The following is a 22,563-nucleotide window of genomic DNA, read 5'->3' as shown; positions in this document are numbered from 1 at the left end:
CAGCATGTCCCTTGTTGTTACATCATAGAATCCCCAGCCGATTCGGCCCACCAGATCCACACCAGCCCTCTGAAGAGCATGCCACTCAGACCCAGCGCATCCCTGCTACCCTGCATTTCCCCATGGCTAATCCACCTAGCCGGCACATCCCTGGACACTATGGGCAATTTCCCGTGGCCAATCCACCCTAACCTGCACGTCTTTGGACTGTGGGAGGAAACTGGAGCACCCAGAGGAAACCCACGGGGAGAATGTGTAAGCTCCACACAGACAGTTGCCCGAGGCTGGAATTGAACCTGGGTCCCTGGTGCTGTGAGGCAGCAGTGCTAACCACTGAGCCACTTTGCTGGCCCTGATTCCCCCCAATCATCATGAAGAACAAGTCGGCAGATGGACATTCTGGCACATTGCCACGTTTGCTATCTCAGCCTCATGAATAATTACTAAGAATGATGGGAATGGAATGTTTTCGTAACGTCTGGTTTTCAAACGATCATTGGATTTGGCCAGGCCCAGTGAGCTATTTTCTGGAAAGTTCAAAATAATGTAAATCTCTCCTTCTCAGGTCAAAATATAATGAATAATTTTATTTAGTTATAATTTAGCAAGTTTTGAGAAGATTTGCAACTCAGGTTGAGGTTCTGGATGTAAGTTTGCTCACTGATCTGGAAGGTTCATTTTCAGACGTTTCGTCACCACACTAGGTAACATCTTCAATGAGCTTCCGGACAAAGCTTCCAGTTCTAATTTAATACATTTAACTTTTTGATGTACAATTTTATCACAACATAACTAGGAACAGTGTGGTAATAATCATGGCCCACTGTAAACAAGCCATCATAAAATGTATAAATGTATAAAATCCCATTAGCCCCCAACAGAATGATTGATTCGCCTGACTGAGTGTTACTCAGGATTGTAGCAATTCATACCAGGTTTCATCAGGAGCAGAAAAATAGCTCTCTTTATTGTGACACACATGACTTTAACTAGAAACAGAGAAAATAAATGATTACTAAGCTACAATAATGTAACTTAAATCATGCCCCTTCAAGACCACAAGTAACTCAATCACTGGTGGTTCTTCAGACACTCTTCTGCTCTCAGAGTGAGTCCAAAGGTACAGACCAATATGGCTACCACAGGCTCTGTTACACTTGGGGCAGAAGGTGATCATGGGAAGGAGTGGGTAGGACATAAGTGTGGCAGTGCACTTCTTTCGCTGTTTTTGCTTGGCTTCTGCTTTTTCCCTACAGCAAGTCTCAAGGTGCTGGATGCCTTCCCAGATAGTCAAAAAGGCCACAAATACACACACTATCAATCACAATGAAGATGGACAAAAGGTTTAAAATATATTCGAAAAAAATATAAACAGGGTTAATAGGATTCCAAAAATCACAAGTGAAGATTTCAAGGGTAGATTAAATTGTCTCGGGGTCTGTTGTGATTACTTTCTCCACCAACGATGTGCACTTATTTAAAAGGTGGTTATTGTTCTTCCTTTTGGGTTGTTCTGATGGATTTAGTTTGTTTCTTGTTTGAGAATTATTTTCATGTTTGTTTTCTTGGTTTTCTGTCCTTACCCCACACAGGGATATATATATATAGAGAGAGAGAGATCGAAGCTTCCTGTTTGCAAACTTTGGGTGTTTTTCTCTGCCAGCCCCTCACACTTTTCACTTTTTTTAGCATTCTTCATGCCAACCAACCAGATCGTAAGATGTAGGAGTGGAATTAAATGTTTCTCAACCCCATTCTCCCACCTTCTCCCGTAACCTTGATCCTCTTATCAATGAAGATCGTATCTATCTTGGTCTTAAACACACTCAGTGGCTTCCATAGCCTTCTGTAGCAATAAGTTTTACTGATTCATCACTGTCTGGCTGAAGAAATGCGTCCTCATCTCAGTCCTAAAGGTTTTTTTCTTCACTCTGAGGCTGTGCTCTCAGGCCTTAGTTTCTTCTACCATGAAAACCTCTCCACACCCACTCTATTCAGACCCCACGATATTCTGATAGTTTCAATCAAATCCCCCCCTCATTCATCTAAACTCTGAGTATGGACCCAGAGTTCTCAACCGCTCCTCATGTGACAAGCCCTTCATCCCTGGGATCATTCTTGTAAACCTCCATTGGACTCCTTCCAAGGCCAGCACATCCTTCCTTAGATATGGGGCCCAAAGCTGCTCACAATACTTCAAATGCAGTCTGACCAGAGCCTAGACAGACTCAGCAGTACAGCTCCGTTTTTGTATTTTAGTCTCTTGAAATGACTACTAACATTTTATTTGCCTTCCCAACTGCCAATGAAACCTTGTATGTGAACTTTAAGAGGGTCCTGCGCTAGGACACCCAAGTCCCTTTACTCTTCAGATTTCCGACTTCCCCAATTAGAAAATAGTCTACTCTTCTATTCTTCCGACCAAAGTGAAAACCTCACACTTTCCCACATTGTACTCCATCTGCCACTTCTTTACGCACTCTCCTAGCCTTATACAAATCCTTCTGCAGCCTCCTCACTTCCTTGGCATTACCTGTCCCTCCAGCTATCTTTGTGTCATCTGCCAACTTAGCAACAATGCCCTCAGTTCCTTCATCCAGATCGTTAATGTATAATATGAATAGTTGTGGTCCAACACTGACCCCTGTGGAACTCCATTAGTCTTGTGAACAAAGAGGACAGTTGTCTGGCACAATTTCCTCAGCTCAAAAGACTATTTATGCTACTTAAAATCTCCCTTTCACTGCTTCAAAAGCGACACCTGAAAAATACACAGCACTTGCTTTTCAAGTTGCAAAATTCTCCTGGTGTTTCTGCTTTGGTAGATTGACTTCCATCTCAGTTTATAGTTCCAAAAACTGTACAATATAGATATCATTACATCAAGTGAGATAGGTGGCTGATTCCTTCCCTCATCTCATTCCACCACTACCACAACAAAGTATGAATTGAAAAGGAAGGCGATATTGTGAATTATATATTGGACAACATGTAGCTCAGTACCAGAAGCAAATTCACCAGGTCCCTTAAACTCCTGCATAAAGAAATAGTTCATTGCAAATAAATAAATTCAACTCATACTCTAACATCCAGAAATAACATGAGACAAATATGGGAAACTGACAATCTGGGGTCAAACACCCCATAGAACACATCAAATAACAAGGGTGGTAAAGATAGCTGCCATGGATTTTTCAGCAACCCCATCTTTCCCAATGCCTTGGCCTTAAACCTTAGTGAATCTGTGGGGTCTAAGATCTCATTAGAACTTGAAAAGGAGTTTCAAATCTTCGCTTTCAAAGATCTGGATTTGAAATACCTTCAAAATCCAATCTATCATGAAATACCTTGAGGAGTGCTCACTCGCCTTCCCTGGGACTGTGCTCTCTGAATGGTTGGGACTGCCCTCCAGCACCTACTCATTATTTGAGTCTTGTGCAGACAGCTAGCTTCACACAACTACTACTGCCACTAGGTTTTTCTGAGCTCTAATGTTCCTCAGTGAGACGCTGCAAATGATGTTTTTGGGTTTCCTTCACTCTCGCTCATCATTCATCAGTAAAGTGATGGAAGGGGTCACCAACAGTGCTATCAAGCAGCACCTGCTCAGCAATAACCTGCTCAGAGACGTCCAGTTTGGGTTCCACCAGGGTCACTCAGCTCCTGACTTCATTACAGCCTTGGTTCAAACCTGGACAAAAGAGCTGATTTCCAGAGAGTGAGGTGAGAGTGATAGCCCTTGACATCAAGGCTACATTTGACCACATCTAGTATCAAGGAGCCTGAGCAAAAACTAGGCTCAATACGAATCAGGGCACAGACTCTGCTGGTTAGAGTCATACCTGACACATAGGAAGATGGTTATGGTTGCTGAGTCATCTCAGCTTCAGGACATCCCTGCAGGAGTTCCTCAGGATGGTCAAATCCCCTAAAATAAACATCATCGGTGTTACCATTGACCAAAAAATGGAATCAGACTATCCACTGTGGTTATCAGCGAAGATCAAAGGCTAGAATTTGTGCAGCAGATAACTCCCCAAAGCTTATCCACTATCCATAAGGCACAAGTCAGGAGTGTGACGGAATACTCCCTACCTGTCTGGATGGGTGTAGCTCCAGCAACACTGAAGAAGCTTGACACCCATTCAGATTGGCAACACATCTACAACATCCACTCCCTTTACCAGTGACGCTCAGTAGCAGCAGTGTGTACCATCTACAAGATGCACTGCAGAAATTCACCAAAGATCCTTAGACAGCACCTTCCAAACCCACGACCACTTCCATCCAAAAGGACATGGACAGCAGATACTTGGGAACACCACCTCCTGCAAGTTCCCCTCCGAGCCACTCACCATCCTGATTTGGAAATATATTGCCGTTCCTTCACTGTCACTGGGGGAAAATCCTGGAATTCCCTCCCTAAGGGCACTGTGGGTCACCCTCAAGCAGGTGGGCTGCAGCGGTTCAAGAAGACAGCTCATCACCACCTTCTCAAGGGCAATTAGGGACAGGCAATAATTGCTGGCCACGAGTGAACCAAAGAACCCTTTCAGTTGCGCCAAAATATTAATGACTTACAAGCTTCTTCTCAGCCTCTCCAGCTCGCAGAGATTAAACTGAGTCCTAACAGTGAGACATAGCTGCACAGAGTGGTTCCCAGGGTTTCAGTGAACCTTAATTACATATAGTGTTCGACAGCAGCCCTCTTTTCCAGGATGGAGCCTCTTGCCCCGTCTCCAACCACCTGAAGCAGTCTGATTATTCTTGAAGTGGGGGTCACTGACCCTTGACCTGATCTGGGAGACCTATTGAAACCTTACAATGACTAATATTGGAACATGTGTTTCCAGAATGTCACAACTGTCAAAGTAACTCCCTCTTCTTAATTGCAACTTCAGAACACTTGGATACGGGAAGTGAACAATGAATTTCATTACTGTGTATAGTTTTATAATTAAGTTATGGTGTTATGAAGGCAAATTGGAAAGGGCTATTTATAAAATTCATGTGTTCGTCGGCAATGCCACAGAAAACTGGCTTGTAATCTTATTAAACAAACATGGAGAACGCTCCTTAAAATGCCTCAGAACTTCCAAAATCTTGATCAGCCCAAAACAAATTTGACTTAGTCAATTACAAGCACCTTACAAGTGTAAAGGTACAATAATCCCAGGGGATGATAGGCTGTTCTCTTCATTAGTGAGAGAGAGGGTGACCTAAGGGTCACCTTGCCTCAGCTGAAGGGAGAGGTTGAGAAGGTGGGACTTTCAGGGTAACCTGAGCTGGTGCAGGAATTGTTGCTATCAGTCAGCAATGCAAGCCAGCTGTCCAACAAGCAACCCTCCCCCATCCTAACAAGAGTACATGGCCATACTTGACTAATAAGGATGGAAGGCTTGGTGTACACCAGGTATTGAAATTGATGCAGCAGTTTATAAGGAGTACGCTTAGTGTACAGACAAATTATTAACCTTGGCATCAGTGACACTAAATGAACAGAGACGTTTGTCAGAGCAGGGAATGTATACAATTGATGATGATGATGATGATGATGTCCTCTCTTCAACTTCCTAATGGAAAGCTATGAACTTAATGGAACCAGTGACATTCTGTGAGGTCACAACAGACTCAGCAGAATGTCATTGACAGCTGACAGCTGGTGCAATGTGTGCACGTTAATATTTCAGAGAACAGTACTGCTGTATTTGTTCAGTTGATCTGATTTTAAGAGAACCCTCTTTCTTTTTCTTCCCCAAGGCATTCTTAGAAAAGTACGGCTACCTGGAGCCTGGTCCTCCTGAGGAACTGAGTTTAGCTCAGGTCAAAGAGGCAGTCAGGTGAGGCGTTTACCATCAAGGAGTGCAATGACAGGACAACATCAGTGTTGAGTAAGCCAACTCTTCACGAACCAACGGCAGCATTGAGGCTCTTGAATTTAAGGCACCCCGGGGGGAGGGGGGGGTGGGTTTGGGGAAGGGGGAATGTAGTTGGACGGAGACCTTCAGCATATAGACCCCATAGCCTCCAGTTAAGTCTGGGCTGGGAACTCTATTACCATCTAATATTAAGTTGCGGCTGTACAGGACATTGGTTAGGTCACTCTAGGAATACCATATTCAATTCTGGTCTCCCTCCTATCGAAGGATGTTGTGAAGCTTGAAAGGAGTCAGAAATGACTTACAAGGATGTTCCCAGGGTTTGGAGGCTTGAGCTGTAGGGAGAGGCTGGATAAGCTGGTGCTGTTTTCCCTGGAGCGTAGGAGGCTGAGGGGTGACCTTATAGAGACTTATAAAATTATGATAGGGTATATCGAAAAGGTATTTTTTTTCCATAATAGGGGAGTCCAGAACTAGAGGGCATAGATTTAAGGGTGAGAGGGAAAAGATTTAAAAGGGACCTTGGGGGCAACCTTTTCATGCAGAGGGTGGTGCGTGCATGGAATGAGCTGCCAGAGGAAGTGGTGGAGGATGGTACAATTATAAAATTTAAAAGGCATCTGGATGGGTATATGAATAGGAAGGGTTTAGAGGGATATGGGCTAGGTGCTGGCAAATAGGACTAGATTAGGTTACGATATCTGCTCAGTGTGGACGAGTTGGACTGAAGGATCTGTTTCTATGCTGTATATCTGTATGACTCTAATACTTGGCTTTTGACCAGTGGTAGGTGGGGGCCTGTGGTTTCCCTATGTCTGAACCCAGTGTGTGGGGCTCATGGACGCTACCCCAGATGTCGCCTCCTACCCTGGAAATGACCGTTCCCCCTAGACCCTGCTGAGGCCTCCCTGACTGACCCCAGCAATCCTGTCAACTCACAGCAGCCTTAAGGTGCAGTGATGTATCTTTAGCCTGCCTCCAATACCAGCAGTGAGCTCCCGGCCCACCAATGGCTTTGTATGGAGAGTCTGAGTTACTGCTCGCCTCTTTACAGGAATGTTGTTCCCAATTGTTAATCTGTAGTAAGAATTTATTTATTTGTAATAAATCGGACTTATTAAGTTTATAAAACTGGTCAGTGCTTTCTGTTTATCTGAGTCCAAAAGACAGATAAATAAGGGAATTTTGTGCACATTTTAAAATTGTTAACTTTTATCATGACCCAGGGGATAGTGAGGTTTGATTGGCTTGGAGAGAGTGGAAGCTAGGAAATTGTTTCCGTTAGGCGAGGAGACTAGGACCCATGGCCACAGCCTTAGAATTAGAGGGGGTAAATTCAGAACAGAAATGCGGAGACATTTCTTCAGCCAGAGAGTGGTGGGCCTGTGGAATTCATTGCCGCAGAGTGCAGTGGAGGCTGGGACGCTAAATGTCTTCAAGGCAGAAATTGATAAATTCTTGATGTCACAAGGAATTAAAGGCTACGGGGAGAATGTGGGTAAGTGGAGTTGAAATGCCCATAAGCCATGATTGAATGGCGGAGTGGACTCGATGGGCCGAATGGCCTTACTTCCGCTCCTATGTCTTATGGTCTTATGGATTGGAAGCATGTAGAAAATGTAACACCACCGACCTCTCTCCTCTGATGGAAGATTGACACCCATTAGACCCATGGCAGTTTCTACATTTCTTGTCTCCTGAACAGCAGGAATCAGGAACTCCTGTGGGTGGTGCAATGAACACAACACAGGCTTCACTGTCAGCAAATCCCCACACCGCCCAACCTCAGCAGAACCTCGTTCAAAACCCACTGAACTGCCGGGTACACACTGCTGACTCCCATCGGCGACACATGTAGCGACTCCTGGGTAGCTCCTCTAGCCCCGACATTGTCAAAGCTCACACTTGCCCCCCCCCTCCCCCAGTCATCCCACAACATCACAAGACTAACTCGGACTAGAGTTGATGGACTCGCACATACATGATGGGTCAAAAGACCTCCTTTTGTGCTGTAAAACTCAATGACTCTAAGACTAAGAGTAGAGGCGTTCTCCTTGTATCCTGGTCATTTTTTGTCTGAACAATATTATTAAGCTAGAAAAAGGCCCAGAAGAGATTTATCCGGAATATTCCTGTGAATGGAGGGTTTGAGTTATAAGGAGAGGCTGGATGGCCTGGGATTCTTTTCCACTGGAACGGAGGAAGATAAGGGGTGACGTGTTAGAGATTTATAAAATCATGAGGGGTACAGATAAGGTGAATGGCAGGTATCTTTTCCCTCGGGTGGGGGATTTCAAGACTCCGGGTCATACTTCTAAAGTGAGAGGAGAAAGATTTTTAAAAAAGACATGAGGGGTAATTTGTTTTACACAGCGAGTGGAATGAACTTCCAGAGGAAGTGGTGGATGTGGGTACAGTTACAATGTTAAAAGATGTTTGGGTGAGTACATGGATAAGAAATGTTTGGAAAGGTACTGGCCAAGTGTAGCCAGGTGGGACTATTTAGTTTGAGATTCTGGTCAGCACGGATGAATTGGAACAAAGGGTCTGTTTCTGTGCCAAATGACTCTATAACAAACTATCACTAAAATAGATTACCCAGTCATTATTGCGCAATTGCTTGTAGGCCAGATATGTCCACAAATTGGCTGCCTTAGTATCTACAGTATAGTAGTGAAGTGCTTTTGAATGACCTGAAATACAGAGGTTATGTAAATGTAAAATTATCATATTAAGGGACCTCAGTGCTTGGCAGTGTCACAGTTTTCCATCTGAGGATCAGCCCCATAGTTCATACACAGAGAGTGGGTAATGGCCATATCTTTGGTCAACTGCCCGTCATCTCTCCTTCCAAGGAAGCCAAATATTTAGACAGATAAATAACTATGAATCAATTCAACATATCCTTTTTTCCTGATTTCGAAAAAGCAAAATTACTCCCAATCTGTCCCCTCATAGAACTTACCCTGCACTCAGGCAAACCTTGCAGAATGATTTTCTGTTACACTTTTATTAGAAATGTGTCTTGGGTTTGGGTGTGTTGACTTTTATACATGATATGTGAAAGGGCAGCTGGGTACACCCTTGGGCTGGTGAGCTGGAAAGGTGTTGTTCTTGGATCTTTGACACATTTAAGTGGCTGTCCTCAGTCAGGTCTGTGTTTGTTCAGACTCAATTTGAGGGGTTTCTGGCAATCTGCTTCCAGAATTGGGTAGAGTTTATTCTCCAACTTTGACTTTGTAGTTCAACATCTGAACAGCAAAATGTTCCTTTCTGAGCTATTCTGGGGGAGCCTGGTCTTGTAATCAGTATCAGAGGTGCTGCAGTAAGATCAGTCAGCTATGATTCATATCCTTGCAAAAACAGAAATCTGGCTAGTTATGAGGTAGCTAAGGATGGCCCAAGATTTATTGCTCCTTCCACATCCTGTGTTATACCTCTTCCCCCCTCCCTAGCTACTTCAGAGCCGTTTTGCAAACTTGGCGTTCTGGTTTATCCTGAGCTGAGCTTCCTGCTCCATATCCTTTGCAACACCGAGGTCGGAGAATTCCACCTCACCCGAACATTGCCTATTATTGATCCTGCCTCTGCCCATCTGCTGCTGAAATCCTTCTTATTGCCTCCAGGCTTGACCATTCCAGTGGTTTCCTTAAAGGGGATGGCCCTCTTCCATTCTTAAATGTCTGCTGACTGTATCCTGTCACCATTGCTTCAGTCCCTGCTTCAGTGTAAACTTCTCTTCCATGTGATCAAAAGCTTGCTGCAACTCACTCCAGCCTGACTATCTGTTGTGTTCCTTCAGTTCTGACCTCCCTGACTTCCTGCTCTAATTTCAGCTTTCTAAGTTCTGGATTTCCCATATCTGCAAGTCCATCTCCTCCTTATCTCGTACTGAAAGATGGGAAAGTGAAGTGGGTATGCTGTTGAGCGTTTTCTTGTTTTAACCTTGTGTGCTCGTCAGCTAGAGAGGAAACCTGTACTTCATGCTGAAGAAGAATTTTGTTCTTTTGTAAAAGTGATTTTTCGCTTGTGAGAGGCAACTTCAGCAGAACGCAGTACTGGGGATTGACTCGGTTCGTGTCACAGCAGCTGCTTAACTTTGCTTAGGGCAAAAAATGTATCCATGTTTCTTGTACAATGGAGCATAAAGGAACAGGAACAGTTTGGTGAATGACTCACAATGTCAGATGTGTTTAAGATCTTCAGATTCCTTGCTGGGCATGGTTCCCAGACCCCAATCCTTCAGCGGGTGTAGTTCCTACATGTTAGTCCTTTTGGGTATAGTTTCATAGGAAATGGCTACTTGGACTGTCTTATAGCCCAATCGTTATTCTGAATGAGTTAAGAAAGTTTAGCTGGGTGGCAGGCTAGTTACCCATGAGCGCATCACTGAATTGATTGATCACTGAAGTGATTCAAGGATGGCACGGTGGATCAGTGGTTAGCAGTGCCAGGGATCTGGGTTTGATTCCTGCCTTGGACAACTGTCTGTCTGCAGTTTGCATGTCTACATGGGTCCCTTCTGGGTGCTCTGGTTTCCTCCCACAGTCCAAAGGTGTGCAGGTTAGGTGAATTGGCCATGCTAAATTGCCCATAGTGTTACGTGCATTAGTCAAGGGTTAAATACAGGGTGGGTTACCCTTTAGAGGGTTGGTGAGGACTGGTTGAGCCAAATGGCCTGTATCCATAATGTAGGGAATCTAATCTAATGATCCTGCTTCACCCAATGGGAGTGTAGGTCCCTGTCACCGGCTGCCATCTTGGACACTATTTCATCCACATGCATAAATGGCGTCTGCCCAGTCAGTCAAATTTTCAAATGTGTTTCCCAATTCAGTCTCTCGTTATTTCTTCCTCTCAACTCTCTCTGGCAGTGTAACTCCAGCGAGTGGCGACTGTAAATCTGTACCAAGTGTTGGCTGCTTGAGGAACTCCGACTCCGAGTTGATGAGCTGGAGTCTGAGCTTTGAACAATGTGGTACATCAGGGAGGGGCAGAGTTACCTGGACACTGTGTTTCAGGAGGCAGTGACACCCCTTAGATTGACTACTTCAAATTCAGTCAGCGATCAGGGACAGGAGGGTGTGATGGCACGTGAGGCAGGTAGAGGGATCCAGGAGGTATTGCTGAAGGATCCTCAGCCCTTGAGTCTATCTAACAGGTTTAAGACTCTTGTTCTCTGTGTGGATGAGAATGGGGGCTGTAGGGAGGATGAGCAAACTGACCAGAGCACCATGGTACAGGGAAGGGGAAGAGAAGAGAAATGTAGTTGTAATCAGGAATAGGATAGTCAGGGGAATAGACACTGTTCTCAGTCCAGGATCGAGAAACCCAAAGGTTATGTTGCCTGCCTGGTGCCCAGGTTTAGGAAATCTCACCTGGGCTGCAGAGGAACTTGGAGTGAGAAAGGAAAAGTCCAGTCATCATGGTCCATGTGGGTACCGACAATATTGGTAGAAAGAGGAAAGAAGTTCTGCTGAGGGAATATGTGCAGCTGGGGCTAAATTAAAAAGCAGAATCTAAAAGGTAATTAACTCCGGATTATTGCCTGAGCATTAGCAATATGGCACAGGGTTAAAGCCATTAAAAAGATAAACACATGACTCAATGCTTGATGTGGGAGAAACAGTTTCAAATTCATGGGATATTGGCAACAGACCAGGGGAGGGAGGGAACTGTTTGGATGGGGAGCAGTCGATACAGAACTGAGGATGTTGAACTTAGGTACACACAGTATTAGAGATAAAGTAAATGAGCCTGTAGCACAGATTGAAATGAGCAGGTAGAGGGTGTTGTGGCCGCAAGGAACCAAGGCTGGGAACTCAATATCCAAAGATACATGTCCTTTTGAAAGATGGACAGAGGGGGCAGGATTTCCATGTTACTACGAAATGACATTAAATCAATAGCAATAAGTGATATAGAGTTGGAAAGGGTGGAATGTGTGTGGGTAGAGTTGAGGAACCACAAAGGAAGAAAGACCCTGATGGGGTTGTGTACAGGCCTCTGAGCAATCGTCAGGATGGGGGGAAGAAAATAAATCAGGAGATAGAAAAGGTGTGTAAGAAAGGCACTGTTACAATAATCGTGGGGGACTGAGATATGTGGGTGGACTGGGAAAATTAGGCTGGTAATCTAATTAGGGCAGCACGGTGGCTCAGTGATTAGCACTGCTGCTTCACAGCACCAGGGACCTCGGTTCGATTCCAGCCTCAGGCGACTGTCTGTGTGGAGTTTGCACATTCTCCCCGTGTCTGTGTGGGTTTCCTCCCACAATCCAAAGATGTGCAGGTCAGATGGATTGGCCATGCTAAATTGCCCATAGTGTTAGGTGCATTAGTCAGAAGGAAATGGGTCTGGGTGGGTTACTCTTCAGAGGGTCAGTGTGGACTTGTTGGGCCGAAGGGCCTGTTTCCACACTGTATGGAATCTAATCATCTCAAGACGTGGAATGTCTACGAGATGTTTTATTTTGGAGCAGGGTGGTAGAGCTCTCTGGGGAACAGGCAGATCTGGATTTGGTGATGTGTAACAAGGCAGACTTGATTAGGAAACTTAAGGTGCAGGAACCCCTAGGCGGCAGTGACCATAATTATGATAGCATTCACCCTGCAGTTTGAGAGGGAGAAATTGGAATCGGACGTTACAGTATTACAACTGAGTAAAAGTAACTACACAGACCTGAGGGAGGCGCTGTCTAGAGTTGATTGGAAGGGGGTCTTGCAGGGAAGACGGTGGAGCAGCAATGGCAGGCGTTTCTGGGAGTAAATCTGTTTGCACAGCAGAAATTCATCCCAAGGAAGAAAGAGCATGCTAAGGGGAGGGTGAGGCTACTGTGGCTGATAAGGGAAATCAGGGACAGCATAGAAGCAAAAACAAAAGCATGCAATGTATTGAGAATTAATGGGAAGCCAATTAGCCTGACCTCAGTCATTGGTAAACGTTCAGAGGCTTGGGAGGCCTTTAAAAACCAGCAGAGAACAGCTCAAAAAAGCAATAAGTGGGCAGAAGATGAAATATGAGAGTAAGCTAGCTAGTAATATACAAGAAGATTGTAAGAGTGATTTTTTAAGCTATCTAAAAGATAAGATTTGGAGATGCCGGTGTTGGACAGGGGTGTACAAAGTTAAAAATCTCACAACACCAGGTTATAGTCCAACAGGTTTATTTGGAAGCACTAGTTTTCAGAGCATTTATAGAATCCCTATAATGTTGAAACAGGCCACACCAACCCTCCAGAGAGTAACCCACCCAGAGACATTCCCTTTCCCTATTACTCTACACATTTACCCTTGAACACTACAGACAATTTAGCATGGCCAATTCACCTAACCTGCACAGCTTTGGATTGTGGGAGGAAACTAGAGCATCCAGAGGAAACCCACATAGACACAGGGAAAATGTGCAAACACCACACAGACAGTTGCTCAAGGTGGGAATTGAACCCATGTTCCTGGCACTGTGAGGCAGCAGTGCTAGCCACTGAGCCACTGTAGCTACCTGATGAAGGAGCTGCACTCCAAAAGCTAGTACTTCCAAATAAATTTGTTGGTGCTATCACCTGGTGTTGTGTAATTTTTAACTTGAGAGAGGCAAGAATTGACATGAGACCACTGGAAGATGAGATTGGAGAAATATTAATGGGGAACAAAGAAATGGGTCCCAGAGGACTGGAAAATGGCTTATATAGCACTCCTGTTTAAGGAGGGAAGACAAGAAACTATAGGCCCGTGAGCCCAACCTCAGTCAATGGTAAAGATTTAGAGTCCATTATAAAGGATGAGATTGCGGAGTACCTGGAAGTGTATGGTGGAATTGGGCAGAGTCAGCACAGCTTCATCAAAGGGAGGTCATGCCTGACAAATCTGTTAGAATTCTTTGAGGAGCTAATGAGAAAGTTAGATAAAGGAGAGCCCGTGGACATGATCTATATGGATTTCCAGAAGGCCTTTGACAGGGTACTACACAGGAGGCTGCTAATTAGATAAGAATCCATTGTGTTAGGGGCAAGGTACTGGCACGGATAGAGGATTGGCTGACTGGCAGAAGGCAGAGAGTGAGCATACAAGGGTCTTTTACAGGCTGGCAGCCAGTGACTAGTCAAGCCCCACAGGGGACCACAACTATACATTCACATTATACATTAACGATCCGACCGAAGGAACTGAGGGCATTGTTGCTAAGTTTGCAGCTGACACAAAGATAGGTGGAGGGACAGGTAGTGTTGAGGAGGTGGGGATGCTACAGAATAATGTGGGCAGGCTAGTGGAGTGGGCAAAGAAGTGGCAGATGGAATACAATGTGGGAAAGTATGAGGTTAGGCACTTTGGTAGGATCAATAGAGATGTAGACTATTTTCTAAATGGGGAGAAGCTGCAGAAATCTGAAGCACAAATGGACTTGGCTGTCCTAGTTCAGGATTCTCTTAAAGTTAACCTGCAGATTCAGTTGGCAGTTAGGAAGGCACGTGCAATGTTAGTATTCATTTCAAGAGGACTAGAATGCTGAGGCTATATAAGGTTGTGGTCAGGCTGCATTTGGAATATTGCGAGCAGTTTTGGACCCACTATCTAAGGGAGGATGCGTTGGCCTTGGAGGGGTCCAGAGAAGGTTTACAGGAATAATCCCAGGGATGAAAGGCTTGACATATGAGGTATGGTTGAGGACTCTGGGTTTGTATTTGATGGAGTTTAGAAGGATGAGGGGGATCTCATTGAAATTTATGGAAGACTGAGAGACTGGGATAGAGTGGACATGGAGAAGATGTTTCCATTAGTGGGAAAGATTACAACCCAAGGGCACAGCCTCAGAATGAAGTGACAACCTTTTAGAACTGAGCTGAGTAAGAATTTCTTCAGCCTGAGGTTGGTGAATCCGTGAAACGTATTACTGTAGAAAGCTGTGGAGGCCAAGTCATTGAGTGTCTTTAAGACCAAGATAGACAGGTACTTGATTAGTAAGTGGATCAAGGGTTATGGGGAGAAGGCAGGAGGATGGGGTTGAGAAACACATCAGCTGTAATCAAATGTCAGAGCAGATTTGATGGGCGGAATGGCCTAATTATGATCCTCCATCTTATGATCTTATGGGGCATCTACTGCCTCCCATGTGACAAGTAAAATGCCAAGGGATAGCAGGAAAGTGACTGACATGTCACCCTTCAACATGCTGCCAGACATTATCCCACTCACCCTGTCACCCTCCACTCCTAACATGCCCTTTGGGGTGCCCCAGCTACCCAGACCAATCAGTAGTGCAACATGGTGGGAACTTTGTTGTGTGTGGTCCTTCTGTGTCCATGCCAATTGCTTTACAACCCCTCTGAAGATGCTACCACACTCCTGTGTTTCTCTGTGCTCATTGCCTTCTGTCTGTGGTGGTGGTATTTTGCAGGAAGTTCCAATGGATCTCTCACCTCCCAGTGAGTGGGGCCCTGGATGAGCCCACAGTGCAGCAGATGATGGAGCCACGATGTGGGGTCAAGGATGTTGGAAGCCAAAGGGCCTGGCAGGAGCATGTGGAAAAGCTCTTCCTGGGTCGAGCCACCATGCGAAGCCGCGCCAAACGTTACTTACAACAAGGTAAATAACTTCCACGGGCACTCTTTGTTCTGTTTGTTATCAAATCACTTTTGGTTATGTAGACAGTACGCTTTCAGAGGTTAGTGAGCACTGCGCAATGTTCATCCATTGTTAGTATTTTCTTTCTCCCCTTCCTCAGCTGCTCTCTCTGTGAGGTCCCACTTCAGAGTCTCGAGACTGGCTCTTTGCTGACATTCAGTCTGGGACTGAGGGATTGCTACATTTCTCTATTCCTGATGAAGGGCTTTTTGCCAGAAACGTCGACTTTCCTGCTTCTCAGATGCTGCCTGATCTGCTGTGCTTTTCAGGCACCACTCTAATCTGGATTGCTACATTTAGTCCAGTGCTGTCAGTGGTGCAACTTTACCAATGTGACATTTAGCTGAGATTGTGCCTGCTCTCTCTGGTAGATGTTAAAGATCTCGTGACACCATTTCAAGTGTTTTGTGTAGCAAAGTTTTTCACAATGTCTTGGCCAATGTTTCTCTCTTGACCAACACCTTGGGAAACAATTTATCTGTTAATTTGTCTCATTGCTGTGTGTGGGGAACTTGCCGTTCACAAACTGACCGGTACGTTTCCCATAATGCAGCATTGATTACACAGGAAATGTACCTTCTTGTCTCTGAAGCTCTTTGGTACATGCTCAGAACTGGGGTCGTAATTTTAAGGTGAGGGGAGAAAGATTTTAATAAGACATGAAAGAAAACATTTTTACACAGAGAGTGGTTTGCGTGTGGAATGAACCTCCTGTGGAAGTAGTGTATGAGGTTCAGTTACACCATTTAAAAGACATTTAGATAAGTATATAAATTGGAAAGTTTTGAAGGGATATGGGCCAAATGCAGGCAGGTAGGACTAGTTAGTTTGGGAAACTTGGTTGGCATGGATGAGTTGGGCTGAAGGGTCTGTTTCCATGCTGTATAACTCTATATTAGGATGGGTTTGAATGCTAACCCTTTAGCACAGTGGTGTTAAAATGTTGTTATTATGCTGCAGAAATAATCCCCTGTGTCTTTGTGATTGCTGCATTTCGATAACACTGACAACATGATGGGAAAATTGATGGGGGAAGGGGGATATTCTGGTGCTGAGCTTGTTTTGTTTGTGAGTCTGTTTACTATTGACTGTGCTTGTTGGATAAGCCTGATTGTGGATTCAGAGTGAGGTAAACAAATGGTAGAAAGAGCTGGAAAGCTGAGTCAAAGCATGGGACAGACAATTGAAAGCTCTGTGAATAAAGCATTGAAAGCGGTGTCATCTCTGAACACAGTGGTTGGGAGTCGTTTGGAAGTAAAAGGGAGTTGTGACTGGGTGAAGAAGGGAAATGTGAGAGAGGGGGAAGAGCAGAGAGAGAGAGAGGAGTGTCAGAGAGATACAGGGGAAGAGGGAGAAGCAAAGAACGTGCTAGGCATTAATGGACATGGCCAGTTGCTGTGATTGGAAACACTAGGAATGGCTCCACAAACAGCTGCTTAAAATGAGAGGAAAAACAATGACAGAATTGTGATGCTTTTCAGTTTTATTTGTTCAGTTAGTGCAGATCTTATTGCTGGAATCCTCAGTGAATTTAGAGAGCAGTCACGTGAACGATTTTGGTTTCGTTCATGGGATGCTTGTGTGGCAATCCAGTTATTGCCCCATCTCTCATTATCCTGCGGTTGGTGGCGGTGAGCTGTATTCCTGAACTACTGTGATCCCTGTGGCTTAGGGACACCGACGGTGAAATATCACAATCCATAGAGAGGAATCCGGTACCAAATTCTCTCACAGCTCAGCTCGACAGCAGATAGTTGATGTTGACCTTACTAGCTTTCCCAGTGTCACTGAGTGCAGATCAGAACATAGCCATTGCCTGCCTTGACAGTTTAAACAAAATCCCATCTTGAAGCACAGATCATCATCACCCGGTTACTTACCATCCAAGTGCTGGAAGGAGAGTTAGGTTCGGAAGCTGTGGCAGTGAACTGTTGTTTTAAGAAATACTTTTCGGAATCATTTCCTCGCTGGTTCTCGTCTCTCTCTGTCTGAACTCGCTGACTCGATTCCAGTCTCTCTGCATCAACTTGCTGTCAAACAACTGAAGCTGTTGGAACATACACCACATTTGCACACCCATTCACTACCCGATCGTCACGGTCTGAGTAATAATGTGGAGGGAGAGCTTGGGTTGTGAGGAGGAAAGCTGGCTTGGTAAATGTGTCTGCGGCAGGTTTCTGTGAATTTGAAGTGAAATCTTAATTCAGTGATTGGAATATATTTGGCAATTGCCCTGTTTGAGTTAAGTATTGAAGAAAAGGGGTGTTAAAACTGCTACGTCTTCTAAGCTGATTCCTGAAATGCATTTGGTATTTTCTGAGGAATGTTGGACAAACTGTGGCCATAACCCTTGGTACTTTTTTAAATGCATTCATAGGATGAAGGCGTCTCTGGGTAGACCAGCATTTATTTCACACCCCTAATTGCCCAGAGGGCAGTTAAGAGTCGACACATTACAGTGAGTCTGGAGTCACATGTAGGCCAGACCAGGTAGGATGACAGGTTCCTTCCCTACTGGACAGTAGTGAAGCTACGTGAGTTGTTCCTGACGATCACAATGGCTTCATGGTCATCACTAAACTTTTAATTCTATAATTAAAAAATATATTGAATTCAAACTCCACCATCTGCTGTGGCAGGATTTGAACCCAGGTGTCCAGAACGTTAGCTGGGTCTCTGGATTTACAGTCTAGCAACAGCCATCGCATACTCTCTACTGGAGTTTACAAAATGACAGCGATCTTATAGAACCACATAAGATTCTATAAGACAAGGTCGATGCTAAGAAGATATTTCCCATCTCAGAAGAATCTAGACGTAAGGGTACAGTTTCAAAATGAGAGGTTAAATTGGAGAGGAGGAGGAATCCTGATCTTGTCAGGGTCATAATCTTGAAATTCCCCTCTACAGGGAACAGTCAATGAATGTATTCAAGGTTGAGTTGGACAAATTTTTGACTCAGAGAGGAACTGGGGATATGTGGAAGGTGAAGGGGGGAAGGTACAAAAGTAAAGTCAAAGTGGATCAGGTACAAACGTACTGAATAGTGGAACAGACTCAAGGAACTAGCCACCTCTGCTCCTACCTCCCATAGTTTCCATTTAGAAAGGGAAAAGATCACTCTGGTCAGGTTTGCTCCCTATGATTGCGGTAAGTCTTACGTGTGTTAGAACAGTGCTAGTCTTGGGGAGTGTGATGAATTAGTTAATCTCAATCAGAGCAACAGCGAGATTGTAACCATGAAACTAATTGCCCAGGAGGAATTTGGGATGTTTTTAAAATATAACCTTATCTTATTCTAGTTCAGTCAAACTCCATCATTGTACTTCTAGTTTGACTATGTTTCTTGACCAGTGATACTTGGTACATCATAAGAGTGTGGAAATGTCATTATTCTTTCAATTTGATTTACTGTTTGATTTGATTAGGTTTGATTTATTAGAGCAGAAAGTGAGGACTGCAGATGCTGGAGTATCAGAGCTGAAAATGTGTTGCTGGAAAAGCGCAGCAGGTCAGGCAGCATTCAGGAACAAGAGAATCGACGTTTCGGGCATCAGCCCTTCTTCAGGAATCCTGAAGAAGGGCTGATGCCCGAAACGTTGATTCTCCTGTTCCTTGGATGCTGTCTGACCTGCTGCGCTTTTCCAGCAACACATTTTCATCTTTGATTTATTATAGTCATGTGTCCCTCAGTACAGTGAAAAGCTTTGTTTGTGAGCAGTACAGGCAGGTCGTAGTAAACAAGAACATGCAGATCATAGGGGGCTTAGACAAAGTGAGGTTACACTGCACAGGACATGCGCAAAGCAAGCTCAACATTATTTGAAGATAGAGAGTCCATTCATCAGTCTAATCACTTCACCCAATGAAGGAGCAGCGCTCTGAAAGCCTGTGATTTCAAAATAAACCTGTTGGACTATAACCTGGTGTCATGTGACTTCTGACCTTGTTCACTCCAGTCCAACACCAGCACCTCCACATCAGTCTAATAAAAGCAGGGAAGAAGCTGTTCTTGAACCTGTTGGTGTGTGTATTCAAGCTTCTGTATCTTCTGCCTGATGGTAGAGGCTGTAGGAAAGCATTACCGGGGTGGGAGGGGTCTTTGATGATGATGGCAGCCTTTCCATGGCAACGATAGGTGTAGATGGAGTCCATGGATGGGAGGTTGTTGTCCCTGATAGTTCCTGATGTGCATACAACCTTGTGTAGTTTCTTTCAGTCCTGGGTAGAGTAGTTGCCATACCAGGCTGTTATGTATCCGGATAGAATGCTTTCAATGGTGCATTTATAAACGTTGGTGAGGGTCCTTATGGACATGCTGAATTTCCTAAGCCGTCTGCGGAAGAGAGGCATTGTTGTACCTCTTGACCATCACATCTACGTGGCAAGTCCAGGACAGATTGTTGGTTATTGTCACTCTGAGGAACTTGATGCTGTCCATCTCTCAACCTCAGCTCCGTTGATGTAGATGGGGGGGCACGTTCTCCTCCTTTCTTTCTAAGGTCAATGATCAGTTCTTTAGTTTTGCCGACATTGAGAGACAGATTGTTCTCATTGCACCACGTCACCAAGCCCTCTATCTCCTTTCTGTACTCTGACTCATTGTCTGATATCCGTGCTATCATTACAGCACCGTCAGCAAACTTGTAGATGGCGTTTGTTCAGAATTTGGTTCGAGACAAAAAAGCTGCAGATGCTGAAATCCAAGGTTGACGAGCAGGAGGCTGGGAGAACACAGCAAGCCAGGCAGCACCAGGAGGGGGAGAAGTCAATGTTTCGGGTGTAAAGCCTCCTGACAAAGGGATACACCTGGAACATTGACTTCTTCACCTCTGATGTTGCCTGGCTTGCTGTGCACTTCCGGCCTCCTGCCTGTCTACCTCTTATCAGAATTTGGCAAGGCAGTTATGGGTGTACACGGAGTACAGTAGGGGGCTGAGAACACATCCTTGGGAGGGGCTCCAATGTTGAGGCTTATCGGGAAGGAGGTGCAGTTGTCTACCTTCATTGATCTTTTTTTAAGTTCATTCCTGGGATGTGGGCATCACTGGCAGGACCCATTCCTATTTGCCCTGGAGAAGGTGATGGTGATCTGCCTTCTTGAACTGCATTTGGCGTACGTAGAGTCCCAATGCTCTGAGGGAGGGAATTCCAGGGATTTGACTCAGTGATAGTGAAGGAACATTGATAGATTTCCAAGTCAGGATGGTGAGTGTCTTGAGGGGGAGGTTGCAGGAGATGGTGTTCCCGTGTATCCACTGCCCTTGTCCTTCCAGACGGAAGTGGCCGTGGGTTTGGAATGTGTTCTTTAGTGACCTTTGGTGATTTCTGCAATGCACCTTGTAGCTAGTTGGCATGGCTGCTACTGAGCATCGGTGATGGAGGGAGTGGATGTTTGTGGATGTGTTACCAATGAAGTGGGCTGCTTTGGTCTGGATGGTGTCAAGCTTCTTGAGTGTTGTTGGAGCTGCACCCATCCAGGCAAGTGGGCAGTATTCCATAACACTCCCAACTTGTGCCTTGTCGATGGTGGACAGGCTTTGGGGAGTCAGGAGGTGAGTTACTTGCTGCACGATTCCTAGCCTCTGACCTGCTGTTGTAGGCAACATGTATAAATGGCAAGTATGCTTGAATTTTTGGTTAATGTTTTTTGTTATTGGTCAATGTTCTTAGCTATTCTGCAGTAACATGTGACTGCGATTGATCGTACATTGAGGCTGGCCTGTAGTCACATATATCCTCAGACCCAACCATGATGCCAGGTCTCCTTCTGCTTAGTAAACCACTCAAGTTTTTTTAAATTGAGAGTAACTCATGAAGCAATGTGGTGGGGTCTTAAGCTTTTAGGATTCTTAACCAAGGCCTCTGAGCTATTAGTTCAGAAATGCAGCCGCTTCACTCCAGTTTGATTTTCTGTTCAATAAAATAATCTGAAAACACGCTGGACTTGACATTGGTGGTTCTGCACATGACCCTGAGTAATGTCAATTCCATTCCGGAAGTGGTCCACAGGCCTCCAGAAAACATTGCACAGCCTCTTTGTATGTTGTTGGATCTAGTCAGACTGATAGATTACAGGACTATTTATAGCTCCAGCATTTGCAAATGGAGTTGCAATCTTCGAAAGGGGTTTCGCAGTTCTGCTTGTGTGTCTACATCAGAGAGCAGCTCCCCAGACATGACTGGTTCACATCAACATTTCAACATCTGGTGGAAGAGGGAGTGGCCCAGCCGTGTCTTCAGCTGGGCCACAGCACATCTGTCTGGACCTGTTACAGCCTGTACGTCCCCACCGTGTCGTTACTCCCAGATCAAGCTGGTTTAGACTGGGATCGTCAGGATATCGAGATACTTTCCTGCGGGCAGGTTTGAATTCTTCACCTTCTCACCTGAGCCGAATTTATTGATCAGCAAAAAAATGTTCAGCAGTAGCCCGAGGACAGTAGAGAATACACAGACCTCGATGTCAGACATGTCATTCAACTCTGTCTTTATCATTCCCACTCCTTCGCCGGAGTTGAGATTGCTGTATGATTCCTACGTTTCATTACCGTTCCCAGATTTTTTTTACCATTCCACGTGGCTGGATTTTCTATGCAGGGTCTGGATGCCAACACCGGCAAGAATACGGGGGTCACTTTTGAGTGCGACTTTTAAAAAAATACTTAAATGGTCTGCTCGAATTGGAAGGATATTCAGTGCCCGATTCGAGGTACCAACCACTGGCAGGAGCTGGGAGTTGCCTGCCTGATACCAGCTCCAAAGGTGGGCGGCAGCCATCTTGGGGACTGCTGCTCGCTTGCCAATTTGAGTAGCCAGTCCCTGAGATGTGGAAGGAGATGGGCTTACATGGCAAGGTAGAATCGTCACTGGGTGCTGGTGTGAGTTGGAAACCACAGATTTCTTGAAAAGCCGACTCCAGTGCAAGTTTATCAGGCCCCATGTCCAAACCAGCAGAGGGCCTCTGAAGTGTGCAAGCCTGGCCTGCTTCATGACAGCTCCTCAGCAAGCTTCCTGAGGAACTCAGGCACCTTCCTTGACACCAATACCTTCCCCCGCCATCC

At 45.1% G+C, this 22,563-nt stretch overlaps 1 protein-coding gene across 1 annotated transcript in view; it reads left to right on the top strand.

The window, feature by feature from the left end:
- The window catches only part of mmp28 (matrix metallopeptidase 28), a 102,803-nt gene that overhangs the window by 27,535 nt on the left and 52,705 nt on the right, over positions 1 to 22,563 (top strand). The window contains exons 2-3 of the mRNA XM_072589364.1: positions 5,761 to 5,840; positions 15,273 to 15,460. Coding sequence (XP_072445465.1) covers positions 5,761 to 5,840; positions 15,273 to 15,460 — 268 coding nt within the window. The remainder of the gene's footprint in view (positions 1 to 5,760; positions 5,841 to 15,272; positions 15,461 to 22,563) is intronic.

Source organism: Chiloscyllium punctatum, chromosome 19 (assembly GCF_047496795.1).
Source record: "Chiloscyllium punctatum isolate Juve2018m chromosome 19, sChiPun1.3, whole genome shotgun sequence".
Taxonomy (NCBI): domain Eukaryota; kingdom Metazoa; phylum Chordata; class Chondrichthyes; order Orectolobiformes; family Hemiscylliidae; genus Chiloscyllium; species Chiloscyllium punctatum.
Note: the sequence above shows the minus strand (reverse complement) of the source record. Positions and strands in the feature narration are given on the sequence as shown.